The 23,867-nt window shown below is 36.0% G+C and overlaps 1 protein-coding gene across 16 annotated transcripts in view; it reads left to right on the plus strand.

Moving 5' to 3' along the window:
* nrg2a (neuregulin 2a) overlaps positions 1 to 23,867 on the plus strand; it is an 89,122-nt gene that overhangs the window by 62,043 nt on the left and 3,212 nt on the right. For 2 of the 16 annotated variants that reach the window (XM_084136823.1, XM_084136838.1), the window contains exons 4-10: positions 927 to 1,047; positions 10,715 to 10,773; positions 14,423 to 14,446; positions 17,704 to 17,806; positions 18,801 to 18,936; positions 19,031 to 19,158; positions 20,584 to 20,808. In XM_084136823.1, coding sequence (XP_083992949.1) covers positions 927 to 1,047; positions 10,715 to 10,773; positions 14,423 to 14,446; positions 17,704 to 17,806; positions 18,801 to 18,936; positions 19,031 to 19,158; positions 20,584 to 20,808 — 796 coding nt within the window. Of the gene's footprint in view, positions 1 to 926; positions 1,048 to 10,295; positions 10,373 to 10,714; positions 10,774 to 14,422; positions 14,447 to 17,703; positions 17,807 to 18,800; positions 18,937 to 19,030; positions 19,159 to 20,583; positions 20,809 to 23,867 lie in introns of all 16 variants that reach the window. The other 14 variants (XM_084136832.1, XM_084136825.1, XM_084136831.1 and 11 more) reach the window with 7 other exon arrangements.

Consider the following 23,867-nt stretch of genomic DNA (forward strand, 5'->3'; position numbering starts at 1 on the left):
TTGATGTGGTGAAGTGATGCCGTAAAAACTGCTGGGAGAGAGACATTTGTCTTTTTCGTTGTGATTAGCAAGATTAAATAAGCATGTTCCTTCAAAACATTTGCTTTGAATGCCGTTTCAGCTTGACAAAGAAGCTCCACTGTGCTGTGCTAAACAAAAAGCCATTGCGTGTTTGAAAAGGCATCAGTTGGGTGGTGATGACATGAGTGTTTATAGACATGTTCAGTTTAACAGCGGTGAGAAACAGCAAAGGTATGTGCTTAATGTGGCTGCGGGGAGCAGTTTGCCCAGTCACTCTTCAGGTTTTCTGCTTTTGATTTACATTTTCAATAAACATGTTCTTGCATCCCAATGTTCACCCATTGTACTGGTACAAAAGGTAAACAAACTGCTGTCAAACTGGCTGTAATTTGATTTCGCCACGTATAATTTTCTGCAGGCCTCTCTTCTTCTTTTTTTACCCATGGTGCAATTTTCCCAAAACACATTGAACGTTGCTCCGATAATACTGCGGGATTACGGATCCATTCCAGACCTGTGAATCAGCCGGAGCAGGTGGCGTGGGCTGGGGGGTTCCAGCGCTTACTGAAATGCTTTTCTTTGCCTATCGAACGTCTCGAGCTTTAGCAGAGCAGCAAAGATGTACAGAGAGATTTGCGAAGGAAACCAAAGAGTCATTGTTCTAGTGAATGACTTTATCGTAAGTTATTGTAGGGAATGGGACATGAACTGAAGTGTGATAAATGATCAGTAACTTGTAATGAATGCTATCTGAAAAGATGGCATGCTTGTATTTTGGTTCTTGCACAACCACATGGTTGTTCTCTTTATTGTTTACTAGGCACTCAATGGAAGCTCTGTCTGTTGTGTTTTGGTTGGCATGCCTTGTTGATGTCTTAAGATGTTTGTGTCTTTGTTTCCTGCAGTAACCACAACGTTATCTCCCGGCTCGGGCCACGCCAGAAAATGCAACGACACCGAGAAGGCATACTGCGTGAATGGCGGTGACTGTTACTACATACATGGTATAAATCAGTTTTCCTGCAAGTGAGTTTCTCTCAATTTCCTTTACTCTAATGTCAGTCTATGTATACTCCTGGTAAATCAAATCAAAGGAATTCCACGTGTATTATATTTGCTCTGAACGTATATGGGTTCTTCTTAAACTGTAGGCACTTTAGGGTCACCATAATGTTTCCTCATAAGTGAGAGATTAAGAACTGCACGCTAAGTGAAGTAAGAATCCCTTGCCTTATTCCAGCAATGACCAAATGGTATCCATCAAGTCGCCCATCCTTTTCTTCTCAAACTCATTCTCTCCATCTATCGCATCTGTCTTCGGTCGTGTCCCTCTTGTGTCAGGGGTACAGCCTGTTGACTCACTGGTGCAGATGTTGATGAGCGCGATATGACTGTGATGTGCTTGGGGAATTAAAAAAAAACAGACCTCTCGTCCCCCTCCGGTGGCCCACGTTTAGCGTGCTGGAGCGGTGTGCATCAAACCATTGTAAAATGCCATGTCATGCTGGTTTAGAGCTAGAACAAATATTTACAAGAGCCAGAGGCCTCCCACAAGGTAAATAAGTCAGTTTGCTTACATTTCAATCACAGGGGAAAAGGACACCGATTTACACAGATGCTTTTAAATCGGTGGTGCTCGGGACGTCTTGTTATGGGCCGAAAAAATATTTTCGCCCGCATTATCAAAACAAGACCAGGGCGATTAAGTAGCTGCGAAGGGCAGGATAACAAACAAGGATGCAGGAGCACATGGAAACGAGTTTGTGTTTATGTGACCAGCTCTTATAGCAGGGAATGTCAGGTGCTGTTTCCCTTCTACTTCTACTACATCTTCTTCTTTTAAAATCAATTTCAGACCGCATGTTATGAGAGCACCTGCTGGTATTTTCAGCCCAGATGCACGCCATGCGCGCTTGCGCGTGTGCGTCCCTGGAATACTGCTTGGCAAGCAAACTACCAGGACATGTCTGCAACAGCCATTCAATAAGTTGTGTACAAATTGGAAGGAGCAATAACTCAATTGCTGCAGCTAATTCACTCATGGGTGAGGCACAGGTCCAGAAAAGTCGGATAATGCAGTCGAGGCCCGCTGGGAATTGTTGCCCCAAAGCTATCTCATTCAATATAGGCCAGGCTTCCATAGGAATTACTCACCGGCTGAACAAGTCTAGCCATACAAGCTACCTCATATTTATGGCTGCCTCCTTTTCATTGAAATACAAAGTTCCACACACACATATGGGGTGAAGGAAGAAGTAATAAATGACCCAGGCTAAAATTATTTTCTTGCTGGAATGATGGGGCGGGGCGGGGGGGGGGAGTATTTCACAGCCCTGCCAAGTTACGGCAGCTCCACATCGACACCCCTGTCATGTTTACATAAGACTGGGACAGATGACAAAACTGAGGAGGAGAGAGAAATGCCAGAGGAGATTCATGGCCCGCCACTGAGGGGTGCCCTGTAGTATTCGGCTCTGCATCAAGGACAAGTTCTGATCTGAAGAATGTAGGTTATTGAGTTTTGTTTTTAATGGCCATCTCTAACTATATTATTCACTTCTCATGAACACTGTACACATCGGTTGTGAGACCTGACAATTTACGGCTGTGAGTTCGGTTATGTGGTTGTCACTCCTGTAAATGACTGAACTGTGTGTGAACGTAAACATAAATCGCACAAAAACCGTATTCTGCTGTGAAAGTCTCTTCTTAAAATGGTTATTTTGGCCTGTCCCACTTCTGATGTCTTGATCTTCCTGACCGTATCCAGCAATTAAAATCCTAGAACAGTGGGGAAAAAAACATAACATTTAAAAAAAATCGTTTGTAACATTCCTTAAACTCAAGAAGAACATTATTTGGACATTATGTGTGTACTGCACAATGATAAAACAAGTAAATAATCTGATTCTGTTCTGAATTGTAACAACAAAAAATTTGGTTGACTGCATCCATAAGGTCAACCTTCAATTCTACAAGTTACTGTAAGAAAAAATACCAAATATATTTTCTTTAATTACTTGAAAATATAAGTTTATTGCTAATTATGAAAGTGCTTTTGGTCCAAACTGGCTAGCCTGTTCTGCATAACAACTTAATTTAGGATATACAGGTGAAACTCGAAAAATTTGAATATCGTGCAAACGTTGTAATTTTGATGATTATGGCTTACAGCTTATGAAAACCCCAAAATTCGAAATCTCCGAAAATTTGAATATTACATGAAATCAATTAAAAAAAAAGGATTTTAAATACAGAAATGTCGGCCCTCTGAAAAGTATGATCATGCATATGAATATAGTTATATATACTAAATACATTAGTTTCACCTTTTAATTTGAATTACTGAAATGCATGAACTTTTGCACGATATTCGAATTTTTCGAGTTTCACCTGTATATTACTTGTATAAAATACACAGTCAGGGTTTTAAACTGTATTTTTCATGTCCCGAATTTTGTTAATCAATAAAACCTCATATAAAATGAACAGAAAATAACACCACTTATAAAAATTTTGTTTGACCTCCTGAGGTTGACGATCAACAAGTTAAGTGCCTCCTTTCACTGACCACTTGTTGAAAAAAAAACGCAAACTTCATTTTTTTAAGAGCTTCAGGCACTTTTGTGTACTCTGTTCGTGGAAAGCGCCATTAAACTTTCCAAATATTAGTGCATGAAAACAGCTGCATCGAAAGTGTGTGTTTTTTTTATTTATCACAGCAGTACTTTTCTGCAGACCAGATGCTGCATCCTTCATTATGTAACACAATGAAGATCAAGAGATCAGGCGTTATTTCCATGAGAATCTCGGTTAGGTATGACGTGTGTGCAGGAAAAAAATCGACATTATTTGATTAATTCTGACAAATTCGCCGGCAGGATAGAAATGATGCAAAGCCTTCTGGGTCGGAACGGACTCTTTTAGGCAGTGCTGGTCCTCTCGTTTTACAGAGTTACAGTGACCTGATCGAAGGCAACAGGACGCAGAAGAAAGACACCCTTTCCTCTTCTTGTTTTTTTTCTCTCTCTCTCTCAGTGCTTTAGTGCAAAGACGTTCTCATGAATTAAGGCAGCTTTACCCAGTGAAACTTCAGCCTTACAGTAAAGCATTAAATATTTGACTGAATAATTAGATAAAGAAAACGGATTAGCAGAATGACAAAACATAAAGATTCAGTAAATAAATATTCTATGTAAGTACAGTTGCATTTTAGCTTTTGATGATATGATTGATATTTATGTGTAATTTGCCAGTGGTGCTGGTTAGAGACTGATGTGTGTTTAAAACAGGATTAGATGATGTTATAACTAGTAGACCGAGGGAGCTATTTTTAGGATTTAGGGGTTTTTTTGTCTGCAGTGCTCTCTATTACAGTGTATTCCACTGTAAATGTGAAGATGGGTTGTTCATTTAGGGTGTGTTCACACTTGTCAGGTTTGGTTGGATTAAAACGAACTCTGGTGTGATTGCTCTGTTAATGCAGTTTATTTGAATAAGTGTGAACGCTGAACCCTGGTGCGCACCAAACAAGTGGACAGAGACCACTGAAAAGATGGGTCTCAAGTCCACTTCCAAATCAACTCTGGTGTGATATGACTGAAATATGAACGTGACATGGACTTAAGACATCTAAACAAACCAAAAACAGGATGTAATGTCATGAGATGCGACCCTAAAAAGGCCATACCTGAAGCATACCTGTTTTTTCTCGCAATTGGAACTATGTTGCCTATTGCAGTTCGGGACAGGCGTCAGAACTAGCGTCTCTTGCAGCAGATTTTCGTTTGTGTGCAACGGAGGATTTTTTCTTTTTCACAATTTATAAGCTTTTTATGAGTGTTTAGCTCTGCACACCGCATTGTTCTGGATGTTCGGTAAGTTCAGTCGCAAAATATACATCATAAAAGCTGATTTTTTGGAAATTTGACAGTGTGAACAATAATCGAACCAGGGCTAAATGTATTTATTTTCTGGTCTATACCAAAAGAACCAAGAGAACCGAACTACAAGTGTGAACACACCATTAAAGAACTCTTTCTTCCTGATCCGTCTCTTAAAAATTGCGTTCATTGCTCTAATTCAGCTCTTACCCCATTAACTATACGTTTTTGACAAAACATTTTCAATTTGTGAAACCTTGTTGAAAATGTTTGAACATCCTTAAAACAAGATTAATGTCCTTGAGAAGCAAAATAGTTTTAAATCCATATCTACAGTACCAGTCAAAAATATGTTTGGAACATTGCAATTTATGTATTTGAAAGAAGTCTCTTATGCTCACCAAGACTACATTTATTTCATCAGAAAATACAGTAAAAACAGTAATGTTGTGAAATATGACTGGAATTTAAAATTAATGTTTTCTATTTTAATGTATTTTAAAAATGTAATTTATTCCTGTGAATTTTCAGCATCATTACTCCAGTCTTCAGTGTCACATGATCCTTCAGAAATCATTCAAGTATGCTGATTTGCTGCTTATTATTATTATCAATGTTTAAAACAGTTGTGATACTTAACATTTGTATATGTGTGTATTCAAATAATTTATCTTCAATTATGTTTATTTTTCTCAAACCATTAGGATTTGTTTTCTTGTTCTACACACAAACCTCAACCCCTTAAATGTTGTGGTTAAAACAAGAACTGAACCATAAATAAACCATATGCAAGATATATTTCGTTTGCTTCATATCCTACACAGTTTTGCTTATCAAGTAAATTCATCTTGTTTTATGGAATTTAGCTAAAAAAATACTAAATAATACTGATAATGTAAATGCATGGCTGTCTTTTGAATATATAAATGATGCAATAACTGGTCAGTTGTGCACTGTGGCTCTTTGCCATGTTGAAACTTCCCAATGTGGTAATGGTTCAGCTCCAGTACATGTACATGTACATATATATATATGTACATATATATATGTATATATATATATATATATATATATATATATATATATATATATATATATATATATATATATACTATCAATGTTGAAAACAGTTTTTTACATTTTTGTTTCATGATGCTATGATGAATAGAAAGTTCAAAAGAACAGCATTTATCTGAAATAGAAAGCTTTTGTAACATTAAACACTACCATTCAAAAGTTTGGGGTCAGTAAGAATTTTAATTTTATTTTTTGGGGAAAGAAACAAAATAAATCAATACTTTTATTCATCAAGGATGAGTTAAACTGATCAAAAGTTACAGTAAAGACATTTATAATGTAAGAAAATATTCTATTTTAAATAAATGCTGTTCTTTTGAACTTTCTATTCATCAAAGAATTTTGAAAAAAAAAATTGTACACAACTGTTTTCAACATTGAAAATAATAATGAATGTTTTATTGAGCGTAAAATCAGCATATTAGAATGATTTCTGAAGGATCATGTGACACTGAAGACTGGAGTAATGATGTTGAAAATTCAGCTTTCATCAGAAGAATAAATTACATTTTAAAATATATTAAAATAGAAAACAGTCATTTTAAATTGTCATAATATTTGACAATATTACTGTTTTTTTGTTGTTGTTTTTTTATCAAATAAATGCAGCCTTGGTGAGCAGAAGAGACTTCTTTTAAAAACATAAAAAATCTTACAGATCTAAAACTTTTGACCAGTAGTGTGTGTATATATATATATATATATATATATACGGGTTGGCCACCTGGAACTGGATTCTTGGAACTGGTATCTGTGTCACTGACATCTAGGCTTGTTTGGATGATGTTCATGATGTTTATCTTCTTCAGGTTTACTTCTACAGCGCAGTTCTGGCAAAAAAAACTCTTTCTATTTCTCTCTCGCCGCCTTTGTAGATTTTCACTAAATTGGAGTCTTTCGGCTCCCACTGCCAGGGAGAGAGGGAATTATAAATGCATATCCAAAACTGAGGAGGGGGCACTCGGGGTTGAGGCGGAGGTTAAGTAGGGGAAAAAAACTAGAGGAAAGAGACAGAATATGAAGTAAAAAAAAGAATGATGCAACGATCTACAAGAAATAAAGCGTCAGGGAGAATAGAGCAGTTTCTGGCTGTACCAATCATTAGTTTGGATAACAATATTTCATCATCTTTATTTTATTATTATTATCACTATTTTACACATTTTAGAACAGTAATTATGGAAGCTTGTTTCCGCCACTTAAACAAAAAATTTCCGCCACAAAAAAAAAAGAGGTAATTTCGACTTTTTAATCTCACAATTTTATTTATTTTTCTCTCAATTACGAGTTTACATTTTCTCAGAATTGCGTGATATAAACTCACAATTGCGAGACATAAAGTCACAATTATTTATGTCACGCCAAATCTGACTTTGTCTCGCAATTGTGAGTTTATATCCCATTACATGCGTGATATAAACTCGCAATTACCAGAAAAAAAGTCAGAATTGGGGATATAAACTCACAATTATTTATATTACGCCAATTCTGAGTTTATATCCCGCAATTCTGACTTTTTTTCTGGTAATTGCGAGTTTATATCACGCATATGACGGGATATAAACTCGCAATTGACAGAAAAAAAGTCAGAATTGTGAGATAAAAAGTCGCAATTATCCTTTAATTTTTTTTTTTTCGTGGCGGAAACAAGATTCCAAAAATAATAGATACATTATTATTTACAAATAAAAAAATGATATTAATAATAATAAATATTAAGTAAAAATCAATGCATCCTGCAATAGTTTTCAAATATTGAATATATAATATTATTAATAATACTGATGAATATATATAATAATGCCAATGCAGAGATGTTTTTTTTTTATGTTTAGAAGAAAGAAAAAAAAATGTTGAGAAAGTTTTAACCGCTTTTCTTCCATGAATGAAAGCTGATCTAATTTATTTCATTTTTTTTACTGTAAAACATTTGGTTTTGTAAAGAAACACTAGGTTTTTTTTTTTAAGACTTTGTATATCAAATCTGAATTTCAACCAACCTGAAAATATCACCACACTACCACATTTCTTCAAGGTAAAGACACAAGGACCAGTCTGAGTCTGTACGCTTAACGCAAACAATGAACGTAGACAGACGTAATATAATCTGTTCTTCATTTGGAGAAAGGAATGAATGAAGTTAAGGCGTTAAAATCCCAGAGGACCTCTCCAGACTGAGAGGCACACGTTTGCACACACGTCGGTCCGTCTCTCTGGCACTCTCCATCAGGATAACATTGTTTCCATGACCTTTGACCCCCCACATGTCTGCGCTCCGGTACATACCCCAACTTCTCTCCCTCCTGCATTCCCCTAAAGACTACAACATCTTATGGTCTCTCACCATCTCTCTGTTATTCCCAGGGTCTCCGTAGTTAAAACTGCAGTGTTTTACCACGTACCAGGCAGTGAAGAGATTACGGCCTGAACCATGGCTCATTTTACACTCTATAAACTTACCAGTGGCTTCGTGTGTGTGCTGCATGTATAGTGTCACGCGTAATGCCTCACATCCTACTTCAAAAGGGCTTTTTTAACTTTAACAAGAGCCTTGTGTGTCTTGAGTGTTGCTTTAAGATCTCACTGACTTGTGTTAGATTTAAGCTTAAAGTTAGAAAAAAAACTATTTGCCAGCAGGGTACAAAGTCATATTCTCTGAAAACAAATCTTTAATGCTTCCCAAGTAAATGGACTTGTTTTGAGGATGCTGAGATTTTACTGGAAAGCGAATCATTTTGAGCCTCTGGCGGTGCAGCGTGGGATGTGCAGGGAGACGGCGTTCAGAAGACGAGCTGGTGACGGAAGATAACACTCGCTCACGATTTCTGTTTGTCCTGAAAATTGAAGGTGGCCATTCATCAGTGATTGATCGCTGACTAGAGCAGTTATTGAGTTAGAGGAATTAACACTGTGAAAACATTACCCTCATATCGCTCATTGCGCACTGATGAGGCGTAATCTGTTTACTGGAATGACATGAATAAGCATAATTGGCCAATCAAATCCATGAATGAGAGCCATGTCATAATCAGGCGACCATATTAGAGATGTGCTGCTTATAGGTTTAGATACAGTTTAAGCTGTTGGTGTTTGCTGGAATATGATTGGTTCATACCAGGCTTTATTCTGGGCTGCAAAATCATTTTTAATCAATTTTATTTCATGTTTTCCAGACAACAAGATCAATTTACTTGAGAAGCAAACTATAAGATGTGTAATCATTTTAAAAAGAAATTAGCTTTCAAGGAGATTAGCTTTCAAAGAATATATCTTTAATTAAAAAGAGTTAAATATGTTGAAGTACATTTGTTTATTACTTTAAGTTTTTGGGGTTTTTTTTTTTTGCTTAAAATAAGAAAAAAACTTGTTTTCAGAGAATATATACTGTGGTCAGTTACATTACTTTTTTAAAAAGAAATTAATACTTTTATTCAACAAGGATGCATTCAATTGATTAAAAGTGACAGTAAAAAAAATATTGTTGGTTTAACTTAAAAAAGTACTTACCTAGTTAAAAAAATTTAATTCATTGAAATAAAAAATTTGAGGTAATACAATGAAGGTGATTGGTTTGACAACAGAAACTCAAAATTCTATGTTATCTGAACCAAAATAATTATCAAAGTTGATTTGACAAAAGAAAAAAAGTTGTGATAACAAATCATGAAAATTATTTTTTTAAAGTGTAAAGACTTTTACATTATTACAAAAACAAATAAATGTTGTTCTTTTGAACTTTATATTGAAAAGAAAAATGTACCACGGTTTCCAAAGAAATATTAAACGGCTGTTTTTAACATTGATAATAATAAGAAATGTTTCTTATCAGATATATATTTCTGAAGACTGGAGTAAAGATGCTGAAAATTCACCTTTGCCATCACAGGAAATCATACATTTTAAAATATATTCAATAGAAAACGGTAATTTTAGATTGTAATAATATTTCACAATATCACTGTTTTTACTTTACATGTTTTACTGTACAAATGCATGCAGCCTTGGTGACTTCTTTCAAAAACACTAAACGTCAAACTATGATGTAACTTCAAGATATATTCTCTGGAAAACTAAATCTTAAAATATTATACGGTAAGATGATCTTGTTTTAAGAATGGTTGATAAATATTTAGAAAACAAGACAAAATTAATTCAGAAAGTGCTCTTCTTAAACAAATGATGGCTGGAGAATCGGCTGACTATCAGATGTTTGTCTGGATGTGTTTCTGACGTCGCCGTGCATAATATCCTCTGTGTATGATGTCTGTGTGTGTTTGGTGTATCTCTGTATTTCATCACCTCTCCTTCCCCCAGATGTCCGGACGGATACTTCGGCAGGCGGTGCTTGCAGTCAGAGCCCAAGCGGTTATACATGCCCAAACCTAATAAAAGTATGTTGACTTGAGATGCACAGCAGCAAACAGAGGACCGGCTGTCACTGGGTTACCACTGTTGTCTCTCCTTTACCTCCTTCCGCCTCCCAAGGCTTGCTGGCTTAAATCTGTCCTGAAATAGACACAGTGGTTCCTCCAGTGGGATCCTCTGCTTCTGCTGTACATAATTGTGCTATTGTCCTAATGTTCTCTCTGCTTTCTTTCCCCCTCTCTCTCTCTCTCTCTCTCTCTCTTGCTTTCTTTCACCCTTTCCTTTTTCTCTTGCATTTTTTTTCTCTGCTCGACACTCTCTCCCTCTCTCTCTCGCTCTCTCTCTATGGTTTTGTCTCTTTTCATCAGGTGTCCAAATGACTTTACTGGTGATCGCTGTCAAACCTACGTTATGGCCAGTTTCTACCGTATGTCCATTTCTTCTTCTGTCTGTCTGTCTGTCTGTCTGTCTGTCTGGTTTGCATGCTGAAACCGGAGATGTGGAATGTGGTTCTGTAATGGTTATTAATCTACTTCCTGTTCTAACAAATCCATTTTTTTTTATTATTGAGTTTTATTTGGTCCAGTGTCTCATCACTGGTTATGTATTTTTTACATTACATTACCTCTTAACATGAACAATGATGCATGTTTTCAGTTATGATGCATGTTCTTTAATAGATTGAACCGTAACTTAGTCATAATCATAATGGCAATAAAACACCAAGATGCTGCATCATTCCTTAACATATATGACAGAAATATAGTTACTGTCAATTTACTAACCATAAACATGTGACTGGTCAGCTAATAATTTAGATATAAAAATTGCACAATAGCTATCACAAAATGGCAACTAATATTTACATTTAAAAAAAACAAATGTCCATAACAAAAAATAAACCTTCATATTAACAGTGCCATGTTGGCTATGTTTGTTTTTATTTATCAGTATCTGTTAATATTGGATATATATTGGCTTTAGATCACATTTACAATTTAATCTTTAAAAGCACTAATAAATGTTCATTATTAAATCTTAAAACGAATATCCATTTGTCATTCTGTGCATTATAACATTGTGACACCTTCACATGTAGCATTTAAAATGATCAATTTTAGTTTTTAGTGTTTAATTAGAATTTAGTGTTTAACCATTTATCGGCCAGAATTTGAATATTAATGCATCACTAGTTCCTATGGTCCAAACAGTGGAGCATAAGGCAACGCCAAGATCTTGGGTTTGATTCTCAGGAAATATATGAACGGTCAATCCTTGAATGCAATAAAATGCATAAAGCATCTTCCAAATGCATAAATGCAAATGAAATATTTTTCTACCAAATTGTATAGTAAATGTATTTCAAATTATTATTGAGTTCTGCAATTTCATAATTGCATAGATTTAGTACTGTAATATGCTGCCATAATTAGTTCAAAGTTTTTGTATCAGCTGTAGTAATTTGTATACAATGCATCGTTCTGTAGTTTCACAAGCGAGTGCGGTGTAAAACAAGAGCGGTTTGCGAAGTACAGCCATTGTTTCCCTCGAACAATCCTGTCACAAATCCCCTCACATTTCCAAAATCCACCCTTTAATTACGCTGTGAAATTAAACAGCTCCACTTCCCCGAGGTGACACATTTTAACCGTATAAGGCTACACCTCGGCGTCTCCACCGCACATGTCCATCAACTACAGAATAACACCTAGATTAGAGGGAGGCGCGGGGATCACTACACCTGACAGCTCATGCCTGTGAGCTATTGAGTCCGCATAGTGTGTATAATCAGGCCTTTGTGCTCTCGACGGTGTTGCTCTGCTGCCTCTGTTTACATTTTACCATGACCTTAAATCTCAACATAAATGTATTCGCTTTTAAAAAGATAGGAAGTACAGCATGAAAGATTAATGTTAACAAAATGAACCTGCAAAGTTGCACGTAGAACGGAATAGATTTCCACGCCGTATAAAAAGGAATAATTTATGATGTATGCACAAAGTGGTGCAAAACAAGAAAAAATATAGTTTGACACGTGCTCTACCTGTGTCATGTAATGTCAGGTCGTGATTTATCATCCTATATCAGGACAACGCTCGGATCATGTCTTTGCACGCGTGGATTGTTAGCTTTTTAAACAGTCAACAACCAGGCTACCTTTCCGTACTTTGTAGCGCTGTTCAGTTTGGGAGGTCTGGAAATGGTTGTCTGTCAACATTAGATGTTGAAACAGTGCAGGTATTGATGCTTTTAAACCGGAAAGCATAAATGTAGCACAATAGGTGCGTGTACATACAAGCAGAGTGAGGGAAAAATGTCTTTGGCGCCAGGGAACATGGGTAAAAGAGAGAAATGAAGGTGTTTCCCATCTTAGTGCATGGTAGGAATATTCTAACACGGAGAACATCTGACAAAATGTCATTTCTACATGCAACGCCCAGCTGTAATTCTCAGGTTGGAGGTTGCGCACGAGGGCAGACGTGTCCTCAAAGCTGTCGCCCCTGAGAGAAAGTGATTTTCTGTCACTTTCTGTTCAACTCGCTGTTGAGAGAATTGTAATCGCTCTACCAATTAGAGTCATTGTAGAGAACTAAAATATTCTCTGGCAGAAGCACTGCAACAGCCCAGGGGATTTTAGACTAGGATCCCTGAGAAATATTACAGAAAAATATCTATTTATTTATTTTACCTTGTCATTTGTATAAGTAAAATGTTTTTTTGTTTGTTTTTTTACTCTGGAATAGTTCACCCAAAATATAAAACTGACTCACTCTCATGAAATTCTAACACAAAAGAATAGATTTTAAAGAATGTCCAAGCTACTTTTTTACCTGGGCAGATGAGTTCCATAAATAACTAAGTAACATATTTTTTTTTCTTTCAAAGTGTAAATGGGTCTTTATATATAAAGTTTAATAAAAAAAAAAAATTCTTGGTTTTGGTTGTTGTTCCTTTTTTACTTTATAATGCCAAAAAAAATATTATCTCTACCTGACGATCGCTCAGGCATCTGTTCCACCTCTATCAAACCTGTGAAAGTATGTTGTCATGACAACAGTGGGAATTTCCTGCGGCTAATATTAGGCAGGTTAGCTGCCAAACTTTTATCCCTGTAACACAGAAATAATGATACTGTGTTTCATATGACAACTGCTGTATCTGGCTCAGCAGAAGCGCCAACCAGATCTGAATATTCACTGTGATGGAAAGATTTGATAACCACAGGAGAATCGTTTTCATTTAGGAATGAGATCATGCGGGTGTGGGTTTGAATCGATCTTTTAACGATTAATCACGCGGAGAATATAAAACCCCCTAAATTGATTTGTCTAGCCATATTTGTTGCATAGCGCATGTTTTACTAATATAACATCCCAAAGTGTAAATAGCATCTTGTCATTAACACTTAACATAAACAAACATGCATCAAATTGTTTTTATGAATAATATCAGCTGTCTGTGTGCCCCACAGGTAAGACACATCAGAGATATTTGAATTGTGAAACTTAATGAACGCTTGAATGTATATCCGTTTACTTGCATTCCTTGCTGTATATAACAATAATTACATTAATGATGAAATAACACCCCTAAAATAACATAAATGAAAGTGTCTAACAATGCGCCCTGACATGACCCCACAATGACATGAATTCATAAAATAAAATCTACTAACCTAGCTGCTCGTTTCAAAATCTCAGATCCTAATCCATGCAATAAATACCGGAATAAACTACTAGTTTGATGCTAGATGCTAGTTTGATGATTTTGATAATAATTCTTCTTTATTACTCTTTATTATTTTCTCTCACCCATTAATCCAGATCTGTTTTCAAGAAACCTATATTTCATATGTGCTCTAACCTGCATTATCTAATCACTTATACTTTTTCACATTATAGTATCTGCATGATGTGTCTTGACATGACTTTCATTATGCCAATATGTGTTCCTATGTATGGTGGGATATCTATCTCTTAAATCTTGTTCTTGTTTTCCCTCTCTCTCTCTCTCTCTCTCTCTCTCTGTTTTTGTTTTTGTTTTTGCTCTTCGTTATCAACTCTTTGCACTGGCAGAATCTCTTGGGATTGAATTTATGGGTATGGACCAATCCTTCATTCCGTTTTCCAGATTGAACTGTGTAGCTCTCATTCCATTTGACACACCTCCATAGCCTCTCTCCAATGGACTCTAAAGCTAATGAACAAATTGATTAAGAAATAAATCTGTCAATCAGCCGTTGCTCTGTATAGTAGCTCCTCTTTCCAAGAGTTAGCATGGGAATCATTATCTGCAGCCCTCGTCTCGTCTCGTCACAGTGGGATTTTAAGGCTTTGTTCAGACAGGCAGAAAAAAATCGGATCCGACTCAAATCCGTTTAGGAAAAAACAACATGAATCTGATGTTTATAAGCATGCATATATGGTCTACAATCCGATTAAAATCGAATTTTTGGAATGTTTTTTGAGTCTGACCGATACCAGAGTTCAAATGTCTGTCATTCGTGACATGACGCACATTTAACATCATACAAAGTGCGCAATATTGAATTTAGTCATGTACAATACGTTCATTTTTGAATACGCTCTTTCCTCACATAGTAAACTATGTGGCATTCTTTATACAGGAATGAGTGAACAAATAAGTGATTTTGGGCGCAGTATGTTCATCAAATGCCTGACATTATACTCTTAATAGTCTTTGGCAACCGATGCACATACAGATGATATCAACTATCACTATTTGAACAAATGGATCCAATTTTATTAAAAGATCAGATTTAATAACTAAATTGGATTTGTGTGCAATGTGAACAAAGCCTACGAAGTTTCAGTCAGCTCACTCTTTTAAAATTAGCCGTAAATTTTCTAGCAGCCCAAGAAACGTTGCCAAAAAGTTTTACTGTGAGCATTTAACAGTGTGCGTAGTTAGTTCAAGTTTTACGTAGGACTTTTGACAACCATATATTTTGTTGAATTGGTTGGAACGACATAAAGAGTCGGCAAATTTGTAATCAGCTTGAAGATGTACACAGATTTCTTCAAGTGTATGCAACTAGTCTCGGGCTCTTAAGCAGTGAGCATTATGCGGGGGTGATTTGTGTAAACCTCTGTCAGTTTACACACCAACCTTGTATTTACTGAACAGTAAACATAACAAGTGTGTAGCTTCAAGTAAATTTATGTGCACTGGAGTAGTACTAACATTGAATCTAATTATGTTATACCTTGAAAGCCTTGGCTCACGTTGAAGAGTTCAGTTTCCCTTACGCACGCACTTTCAAGATTTCAGGCGGACTCTTTGGGCAAAAAAAAATCTATAAAATGATGTAACATTAAGACTTTCAGACAATATAATTTTGTAATTTAATAATTTTTTATAATTTATACTTTTTTAAATAAGATAGATAGATCGACAGATGGTCTTTTATTGTACAGTTGATCATGCTGACTTGACTTGACCTTCAACACAATATGGATGAGTGCTGCAGATACGAGTCCATTTCTCAAACAAAATAGTTCCTTTATGTTCATTTTCTTCCCTTATTCTAATCTAAGTTCTTCTCCCTGTTCCATCTGGCCTCTTTCCCGTTGTCTTTGCTGAATTATTTTTTCCCCTTTATTTCTATCCTTGCACGCTACTTTACCATTCTTCTGCTTCACCAGTGTGATTTCTGCATCTGTGTTTGATAATGGTTTAAATTAAATGCAGTTTCTCTTTTGTTTTCTGTTCTCAATATTACCAGGCTTGGACAAACTGAATCCTAGTGCCCTAGCATGCCAAACTGCATTAGTACCATAATTAGGTTGTTTATACGACCTCTCCCAATCGTCTGTTCTTTGCTTACAAACACAGCCTCTGTTTTTCCTTGAAAATGATCCATTTTATGGTACGAGTAAACTAGGCCCTCTATGAAGTCACGTTGTGTGCTTAAATCACATACTCAGCTCTGTTCCTACTAGCACAGATGAGGCCCTTCAGAAATAATGTTCTCCTCCTCGCTCTGAGCGAACGACAGCTGGATTGTTTCATTATTGATTATGAAATATTTCTCCCCTAACTAGCCCCCATCCCTCTCGGACACACATTCTCTTCCTTTTGGAAGGTCTGTGGGACCAAACCAAGGCCCATTTCCAAGGGAAAAGCAGAAGGCTGTGGTTTGATATTTGAAAAACATGTCCTTTTGAATTGAACCAAACATTCAGTGTGTTTTATAAGAAGTTATGCTTGATCTACAGCATGTGTGGTGATTGATTACCACCAAAAATAATTCGACTCATCCCTAATTTTATTTATTTTTTTAAATGGGTTGCAGTGAGGCACTTACAATGGAAGTAAATGGGGAGGATTTAAAAGCCGAAATGAGAGGCTTAAATTAATTCTTTAGTTAAAACGTGTGTATTATTTGAGCTGTGAAACTGTTTAAATCATTTCTGCAGTCAGTTTATGGCATGTTATCATGGCAACAAAGTTTACATAGAAATGGTTATTAAGTAATTCATGAAATCATGTTGCATGTTAACATGCATAATGTTTTAATCATGGGACCATGCTATTGAAAGAGTGAATATTTTAATGTTTCTACGAATGTCCTCATTGTAGAGATTTTTGCCTTTTTTTAAAGAAAAGGAAGATATTTTTTTGTGCTAATCAACATTATACCACAAATGCTGTCTAATAAGCTTAACTTGCACTGTATCCAAAATATGCGTTTAAAGCTTGCTAAGAATCCATGCTTTGATTGGTTATGAATACATAAACTATAACTGACCAAGCCAAACAAAGACCCTGATGATTATGTCTGTGCCTCCATGCAATCACCTCTTAAACCAATTTGCCCTGCATATTCATCCACATTTCGAACGTCCTCTTGAAATGCTGTTTGAGCTTGTAAATTGAGCTGAATTACGATGCCCCCCAGTGGAGGAAGGCATCCATGGACTCTCAGAAATCATCAGTGCCCATTGGGAGATTGTTCAGACAGCCCGTTTCCCTCACGTCCACGATAATGATACGCATTATTCCTCGCGCAAGCAGTTTCCACTGCTGAGCTGGTCCATTAGAGCCCGTGTTGAGGCCTGAGCCTCGTTCCCATCTCATGATTAATCCTCATATCCACGCAGTTAATGAGAGCGTGCGGGATCTGAGTCATGGCAAATGCCCGATAGGAAGAACATGTTAATCCGGGCCGTACATGATATATCTCAGACACTGTGAAATGAAAGAGGACCGCCGCAGCAGTGGAGACCGTTTACGAGAGAGTTTAGAACCAGTTGTAGTTTTAATTGAGACTGATGGTTGTTCTCTGGTTTTGTTGTGTGTGTGTGTGTGTGTGTGTGTGTGTGACAATGTGCAGAGGCAGAGGAGCTCTATCAGAAGAGAGTCCTGACAATCACCGGCATCTGTGTGGCTCTTTTGGTGGTGGGCATAGTCTGTGTGGTGGCCTACTGCAAAACCAAGTAAGTATGAGGCGATAAACAACGATCTAAGCTTAGTTTAGAAATTAAATTCTAAATGTATTACTGTAGCAGTAATAAAATAAAAAAAATTGACATAGTCTGGCCTAAAAACTCACATATTATTCAAGTACTTAATTAAAATCAAAGTTGGTAAGTAGCTTATGCTCTTCAAGGTTGCATTTATTTGTAATAAAACAGTAATATTGTGAAACTATATAACCATATGATGCTGACATTTTCAGAGTCATTACTCCAGTCTCCAGTGTCACATGATCCTTCAGAAATCTTTGTGATATGCTGATTTGCTGCTCAAGAAACATTTATAATATTATCAATGTTGAAAACGGTTGTGCTGCTAGTATTTTTGTGGAAACTGCGATGAATGGAAATATGATTTTTTTTTTGATAAATAGAAAGTTCAAAAGAACATCAATTATTTTAAAACAGAATTTTTGGTAATATTATAAATGTCTTTACTGACATTTAAAATCAATTTAATGCATCCTTGCTGAATTAAACTATTCATTTACTGACCACAATTTTTTTTTACCGTATTTGTATTACAGTAAAATACGGTTTGGTAAATGGTAAAACTACATTTGCTTTGGCATTAACTCAACTAATTTTATACAAAGTTAAACATATTTCAGTAAATGTGTTTTACATTACATTATAAAATATCAATTCAAGTGGAATTTATTTTAAAGAAAGACAGCATATTTCAAACTTTAAAAAAAGAAAACGGTCTAGAATCATTTGTTTGCAGATGCCATTTGGTTTAATATTTTATCATCGATTGAAATTACATTTTTAAGTGTGGTTTAAGTGGCAAAATACATTTTGGTGCCACTATACAGTAAATAAATAAATAGAACTTAGCTTAAAATGAGCATTAAATCCAGCTGCGGCATTGCAGCATAGTGAGCTTTTAAATGTGACGTGATGGTTGTGATTCTGGGCCGATGTCTGAGAGAGTGACACTGCCTCACTGTAGCCTCCCCCCCAGGAAACAGAGGAAGAAGATGCACAATCATCTGAGGCAGAACCTTTATGTGGATCATCCCAACCGAAACCTGGCCAACGGACCCAATCACCCAGGCCCAGGTCCTGAGGAGATACCCATGGTAGATGTACGTCACTCTTCTTAATAAATGTGATTGGTTGTGATGTAGTATCTTCTGTCGGTAACAAAAGGGCTCCTTTTTTTTTCTTTCTCAATCGCAGTATATCTCCAAAAATGTACCGGCAACTGAGAGGGTCATTAGACACGGAGAAGAGGCACCTTTTCCTGGCAGCCGGCAGTCTTCCAGATCCCACAACTCCTCCACCCGGGCTCATTCCTCCACTCACAGGTACATTCCTGACAACGTGGCATGTTTGACCAGAAATGAGCAGAGGATTTGTGTGCGGATTCATCATAGCCAGGGGTCACGGCCCATGTCATACGTCTGCTTTCATCGCATTCAGCATTTTTTTTTTTCCCTTTCCTTTCACCCGCTAGGTGTGGAATCCGAGTCAGGCAGCCATTATTCACCCCTTTTAGAATCAAGTCGCAGGTGTGAGTGAGTGAGTGAGTGCAGAGAAACTCAGAGGTTATACACCATGATCACCTCGCAGGGCTTCGACTTCACGCTTTTCACTCAAACTGATTCTTACACACATATGGGTTAAACCAGTGGTTCTCGGTTTGTTCTGTCATGACTCCTTTGAAACAAAAACAGCCTTTGTGTGCCCCCAACATTTTCCGTTATCAATCAGCCCTATTGTTGCAAAATATTGTTGCCAAATGTATACTTCTTGAATAAAGCGGAATTATTTGGAAGATGGTATTCTGTCAAAAAGCAAATTAGCAATATTAGCAATGTTTTGGTTTTATTGTGAAAAAAAATCTTTGAACGACTAAATTGCCTTGTCAGTTTTTACTGTAGTGAATAATGAATTGCCTAAAACTTGGAAAAAAAGAATGAAATTATCATCACTGGATATGCATTATCTTTTGTAAAGTTTGTGTTGCCTTTTGCCATAACTTATTCACCACCCTTGCAGTGTTTTCTTCATTAACTGAAATATTTTTCTTCATTGAAATAAAACTTTTTTAGTAAATATTAGGTGAAAAACTTAAACTAAACATAAATTTGAAATGTTGCCTTTAAACTATTAATATATATATATATAAATATATATAAATATATATATATATATATATATATATATATATATATATATATATATATATATATATATATATATATATATGTATACATACATATATACATATACATACATACATACATACATGCATATATATATATATATATATATATACATATATACATATATACATATTATATACATATATACATATTATATATTCAAAATTACTAAAAATTCAACTAAAATTTAAATATAAAAATAAAAGCTAGTCCGGGAAAAAAAAGAAAAAAAAACTATAATAGTATATAAAAAATAATATATAACACTGATTTGATGTCGTTCCAAATCGTATTTTTCCAATTCGTAATATTATCTGTGGAAAACCAACGTAGACAAAACATGAGAGGATTTTGTGACTGACTGTCCACCTCCAAAAAGCACATAAAAGTAGCATGAAAGTAGTTCATATGACTCTATGAGTCTTGAAGACAAAGGAAGAACTAGCCTCTCGTTTCCCCCACACTTTGAGAACCACTGGGTTAAGCATCTTGTGCGCTTTTTCTGTCCTGCTTTCTTTCCTTCCCTTTTCTTTCATTCTTTTTCTCTCTTTCTGTCTTTCTCAGACATGAAGGGAGAACGTGGAGTCTGGAGCGAACAGACAGCGTCCTCTCCGACTGTCCTTCCGACATGATGTCGTCCTCAGTGGGGACCAGTAAATGCAACAGTCCTGCGTGCATGGAGGCTCGGGCCAGACGTGCCGCACACTGTGGCTTTACTGAGCCCCACCGGCCGGCCCTGCAGTACGGCGACTCGTTCGACTCGCTTGGGGACTCTCCGCATAGCGACAGGTGCGCAGGAGCACCCCCTCTCTGCAGCCATGGCACTGAGAACCATTTTAGTGTGTGCAGTAAGACTCTGCATTTCAGTGCATAGTCTCCTTTACCCCGGGAGATTGGCACGGGTGGCGTGAAAGATTCAATAGCAAATTTCACAGCACGTACCATCAGGGTTTGGGTCGTTTGGAGGGGTTTGGTGTGGTCTAATATCATTTCATTTAATTAATTAATATAATTTGATAAATGTTGATAAATAAAAGAAAGCTAGTGAGCTAACTATAATAATAAAATTCTAAACAAGAATATATAATATCTGACCCTGGATCACAAAACCAGTCACATGTCGCACGGGTTTATTTGTGGCAATAGCCAATAATACATTGTATGGGTCAAAAATATAGATTTTTCTTTTATGCCAAAAATCATTAGGATATTAAGTAAAGATCATGTTCCATGAAGATATTTAGTAAATTTCCAACCGTAAATATATAAAACATTTATTTTTGTGAGTGAATGCAGCACAATCGCGAACATAAATTGACAACTTTAAAGGCGATTTCCTCAATGTTTCGATTTGTTTGCACCCTCAGATTCCAGAATTTCAAATATATATATATATATATATATACATATATATATATATATATATATATATATATATATATATACATATATACACACTTACATATATATATATAACATTTTAATATTATATAGACATACACATACATTTCATTAGCCTATATATAATGTAACATTACAATTTTATATATATAAACATTTTAATATAAATATGTAATTATACTTTATTACATATATTATATATTCTAATATATATTGTAATAACTACATTATATATTTTTCTTGTTTAGATTTTTTTTATTATAGTTATCTTACTAGCTTTTATAAATATAAATATATCATTCATTCATTAATTTTACATTTATAATATAATATACAAAAAGAAAAATTATACATTTTAATTATTATAATTTTTTTATCATATAAATATATTTTTTACAAATATAACATATCAATAAACATCCACATATTTAGTTTCTTGTGCTGCGTCAGCCACTAGCGCATCTGATCAAAACCTCTCCCGATAAGAAAGCTGACCCCTCAAAACTCACTATACAAATCACACACTGTGTACCATGACGAATATAATAGTAAAATTCATTGCGCAAATGGTGCAGATGCTCTGGCCCAGCTGAGAATGTCAGAGAGGGAGTCAGGGTCAAGCAAAGCTTCGCTGCTCCAGATACGCAGTATTTGTATCAAGGCAGAGAGAATCTAGCCCACGGCCAGCTGTATTTACAGTTATCTCTCGCCTGCGAAACGCCCACACCACCATGTAAGGGCCAAAACAGGAGAATTTATACCGTGAGGGGTTCATTAAGTCAACAAGAGCCGAACAACACATTATCTCAGGGGTGAAACAGGTCTCTGGTGTTCTGCTCTGCACTATTTCCCTCTCTACCTTCTCTCCTCCTCTGCAGCTGACTGAGCTGTTGTGCATACGGCTATCTGCCCTCAGGCTCCGAAAAACTGTGACCGAGCAGCCAGTGTTAATTTATCTGCTCCAGTTTGACTGTGGCCTCCACTCTCAGGGCACGCTCACTTTAACTCACACAGCACAGGCCAAAGGAACAAACGCAGATAGCGACTTTTTTTTTCTTTTTTTCTGTCAAAGGCATCAGGGAAAATGACCCGCTTACATGATTAAGTGTAGCATGATGCACGCTAACGGAAGGGAACTTGTAAGGCAAGCTTTGTCATCCATCTGGTGGCGTGCTGCAGTAACAATGCTTAGCCTAGACTGGGAGGTTTGACGTGGCCTCATTTGTTACTGTAGCACGCATGTCTGCTGTCGTTTGCTATTGAGCTTTCAGCCGCCGAGTCTTAGTGTGCATACTATTATTTTTCTAGTGCCATAGCAAGGTGGGCGTCAATTGATGCAACTCTGCAAAAATACAAGACAGGAGCACTGCGAATGAGCAGCTAACACAGAACAGGGATCCCACACCTTTAGATTAGTGAATTGTTCATGTTGTTCACAGTGCAGTAAGACTTTGAATTATTTTCGAGAGGCTGCACTCAAAAAGCAATTTCTAGTCAGTATTTAAATAAAAAATATATATTCAGAAATTCCCATAATTTTTTAGGATTGAATGAATTTCGTGATTTTTCCAGATCTGGAATTTTTTAAAAATCTAGGTTTTCAATGACCGTGAGAACTCTGAAAGAGGTTCTCAACCTTGAGGTCGCCCACATGGGGTCAGGCACAGGAGATTTCTGTGAAATGCATATAACTTATTTGTGATTTTTAATGTTGTTAGCATACGTTTAATAGTCAACAGTTAGACCTACTGAAAATATTATTTTGTGCTTAAATTCGTTCAAATGTACGGAGCCCCGCACGTGACATCCGGACAAAAATATATGTATATCGTGGCCACAAATTAAGAATTTGTACAAATTACTATATTGTGTGCATGATTTACATGATTTTTTCCCCGCATGTCATGTGCGGGGGTCCATACTACGGTATTAAAAATAAAATATTTAAATTGTAGGCATATATATTGTGTATACATTACCATTCAAAAGTTTGAGGTCAGTAAGATTTTTTTATATATTTTTAAATTGATCAAGTGACAGTAAAGACTTTTTCATTGTTACAAAAGATAAATAAATGCTATTCATCGAAGAATCTTGCAAAAATGTATCATGGCTTCCACAAAAATTGTAAGCAGCAAACGGTTTTCAACATTAATAGTAATGAATGTTTCTTTAGCACCAAATTAGCATATTAGAATGATTTCTGAAGGATGATGTGACGCTGATGAATGGAGTAATGATGCTGAAAATTCAGCTTTGCCATCACAGGAATAAATGACATTTTAAAATAGATAAAAAAAATCTAATATCAAATTGTAATAATATTGCTATTTTACTGTATTTTTGATCACATAAATGCAGCCTTAGTGAGCATGAGAGACTTAATAAAAAATCTCATATACTGTGTATATTATTTATAGATCCAACTTAGATATACAGCAGAGATA

This window comes from Abramis brama (genome assembly GCF_963993115.1).
Source record: "Abramis brama genome assembly, chromosome: 15".
Classification (NCBI taxonomy): domain Eukaryota; kingdom Metazoa; phylum Chordata; class Actinopteri; order Cypriniformes; family Leuciscidae; genus Abramis; species Abramis brama.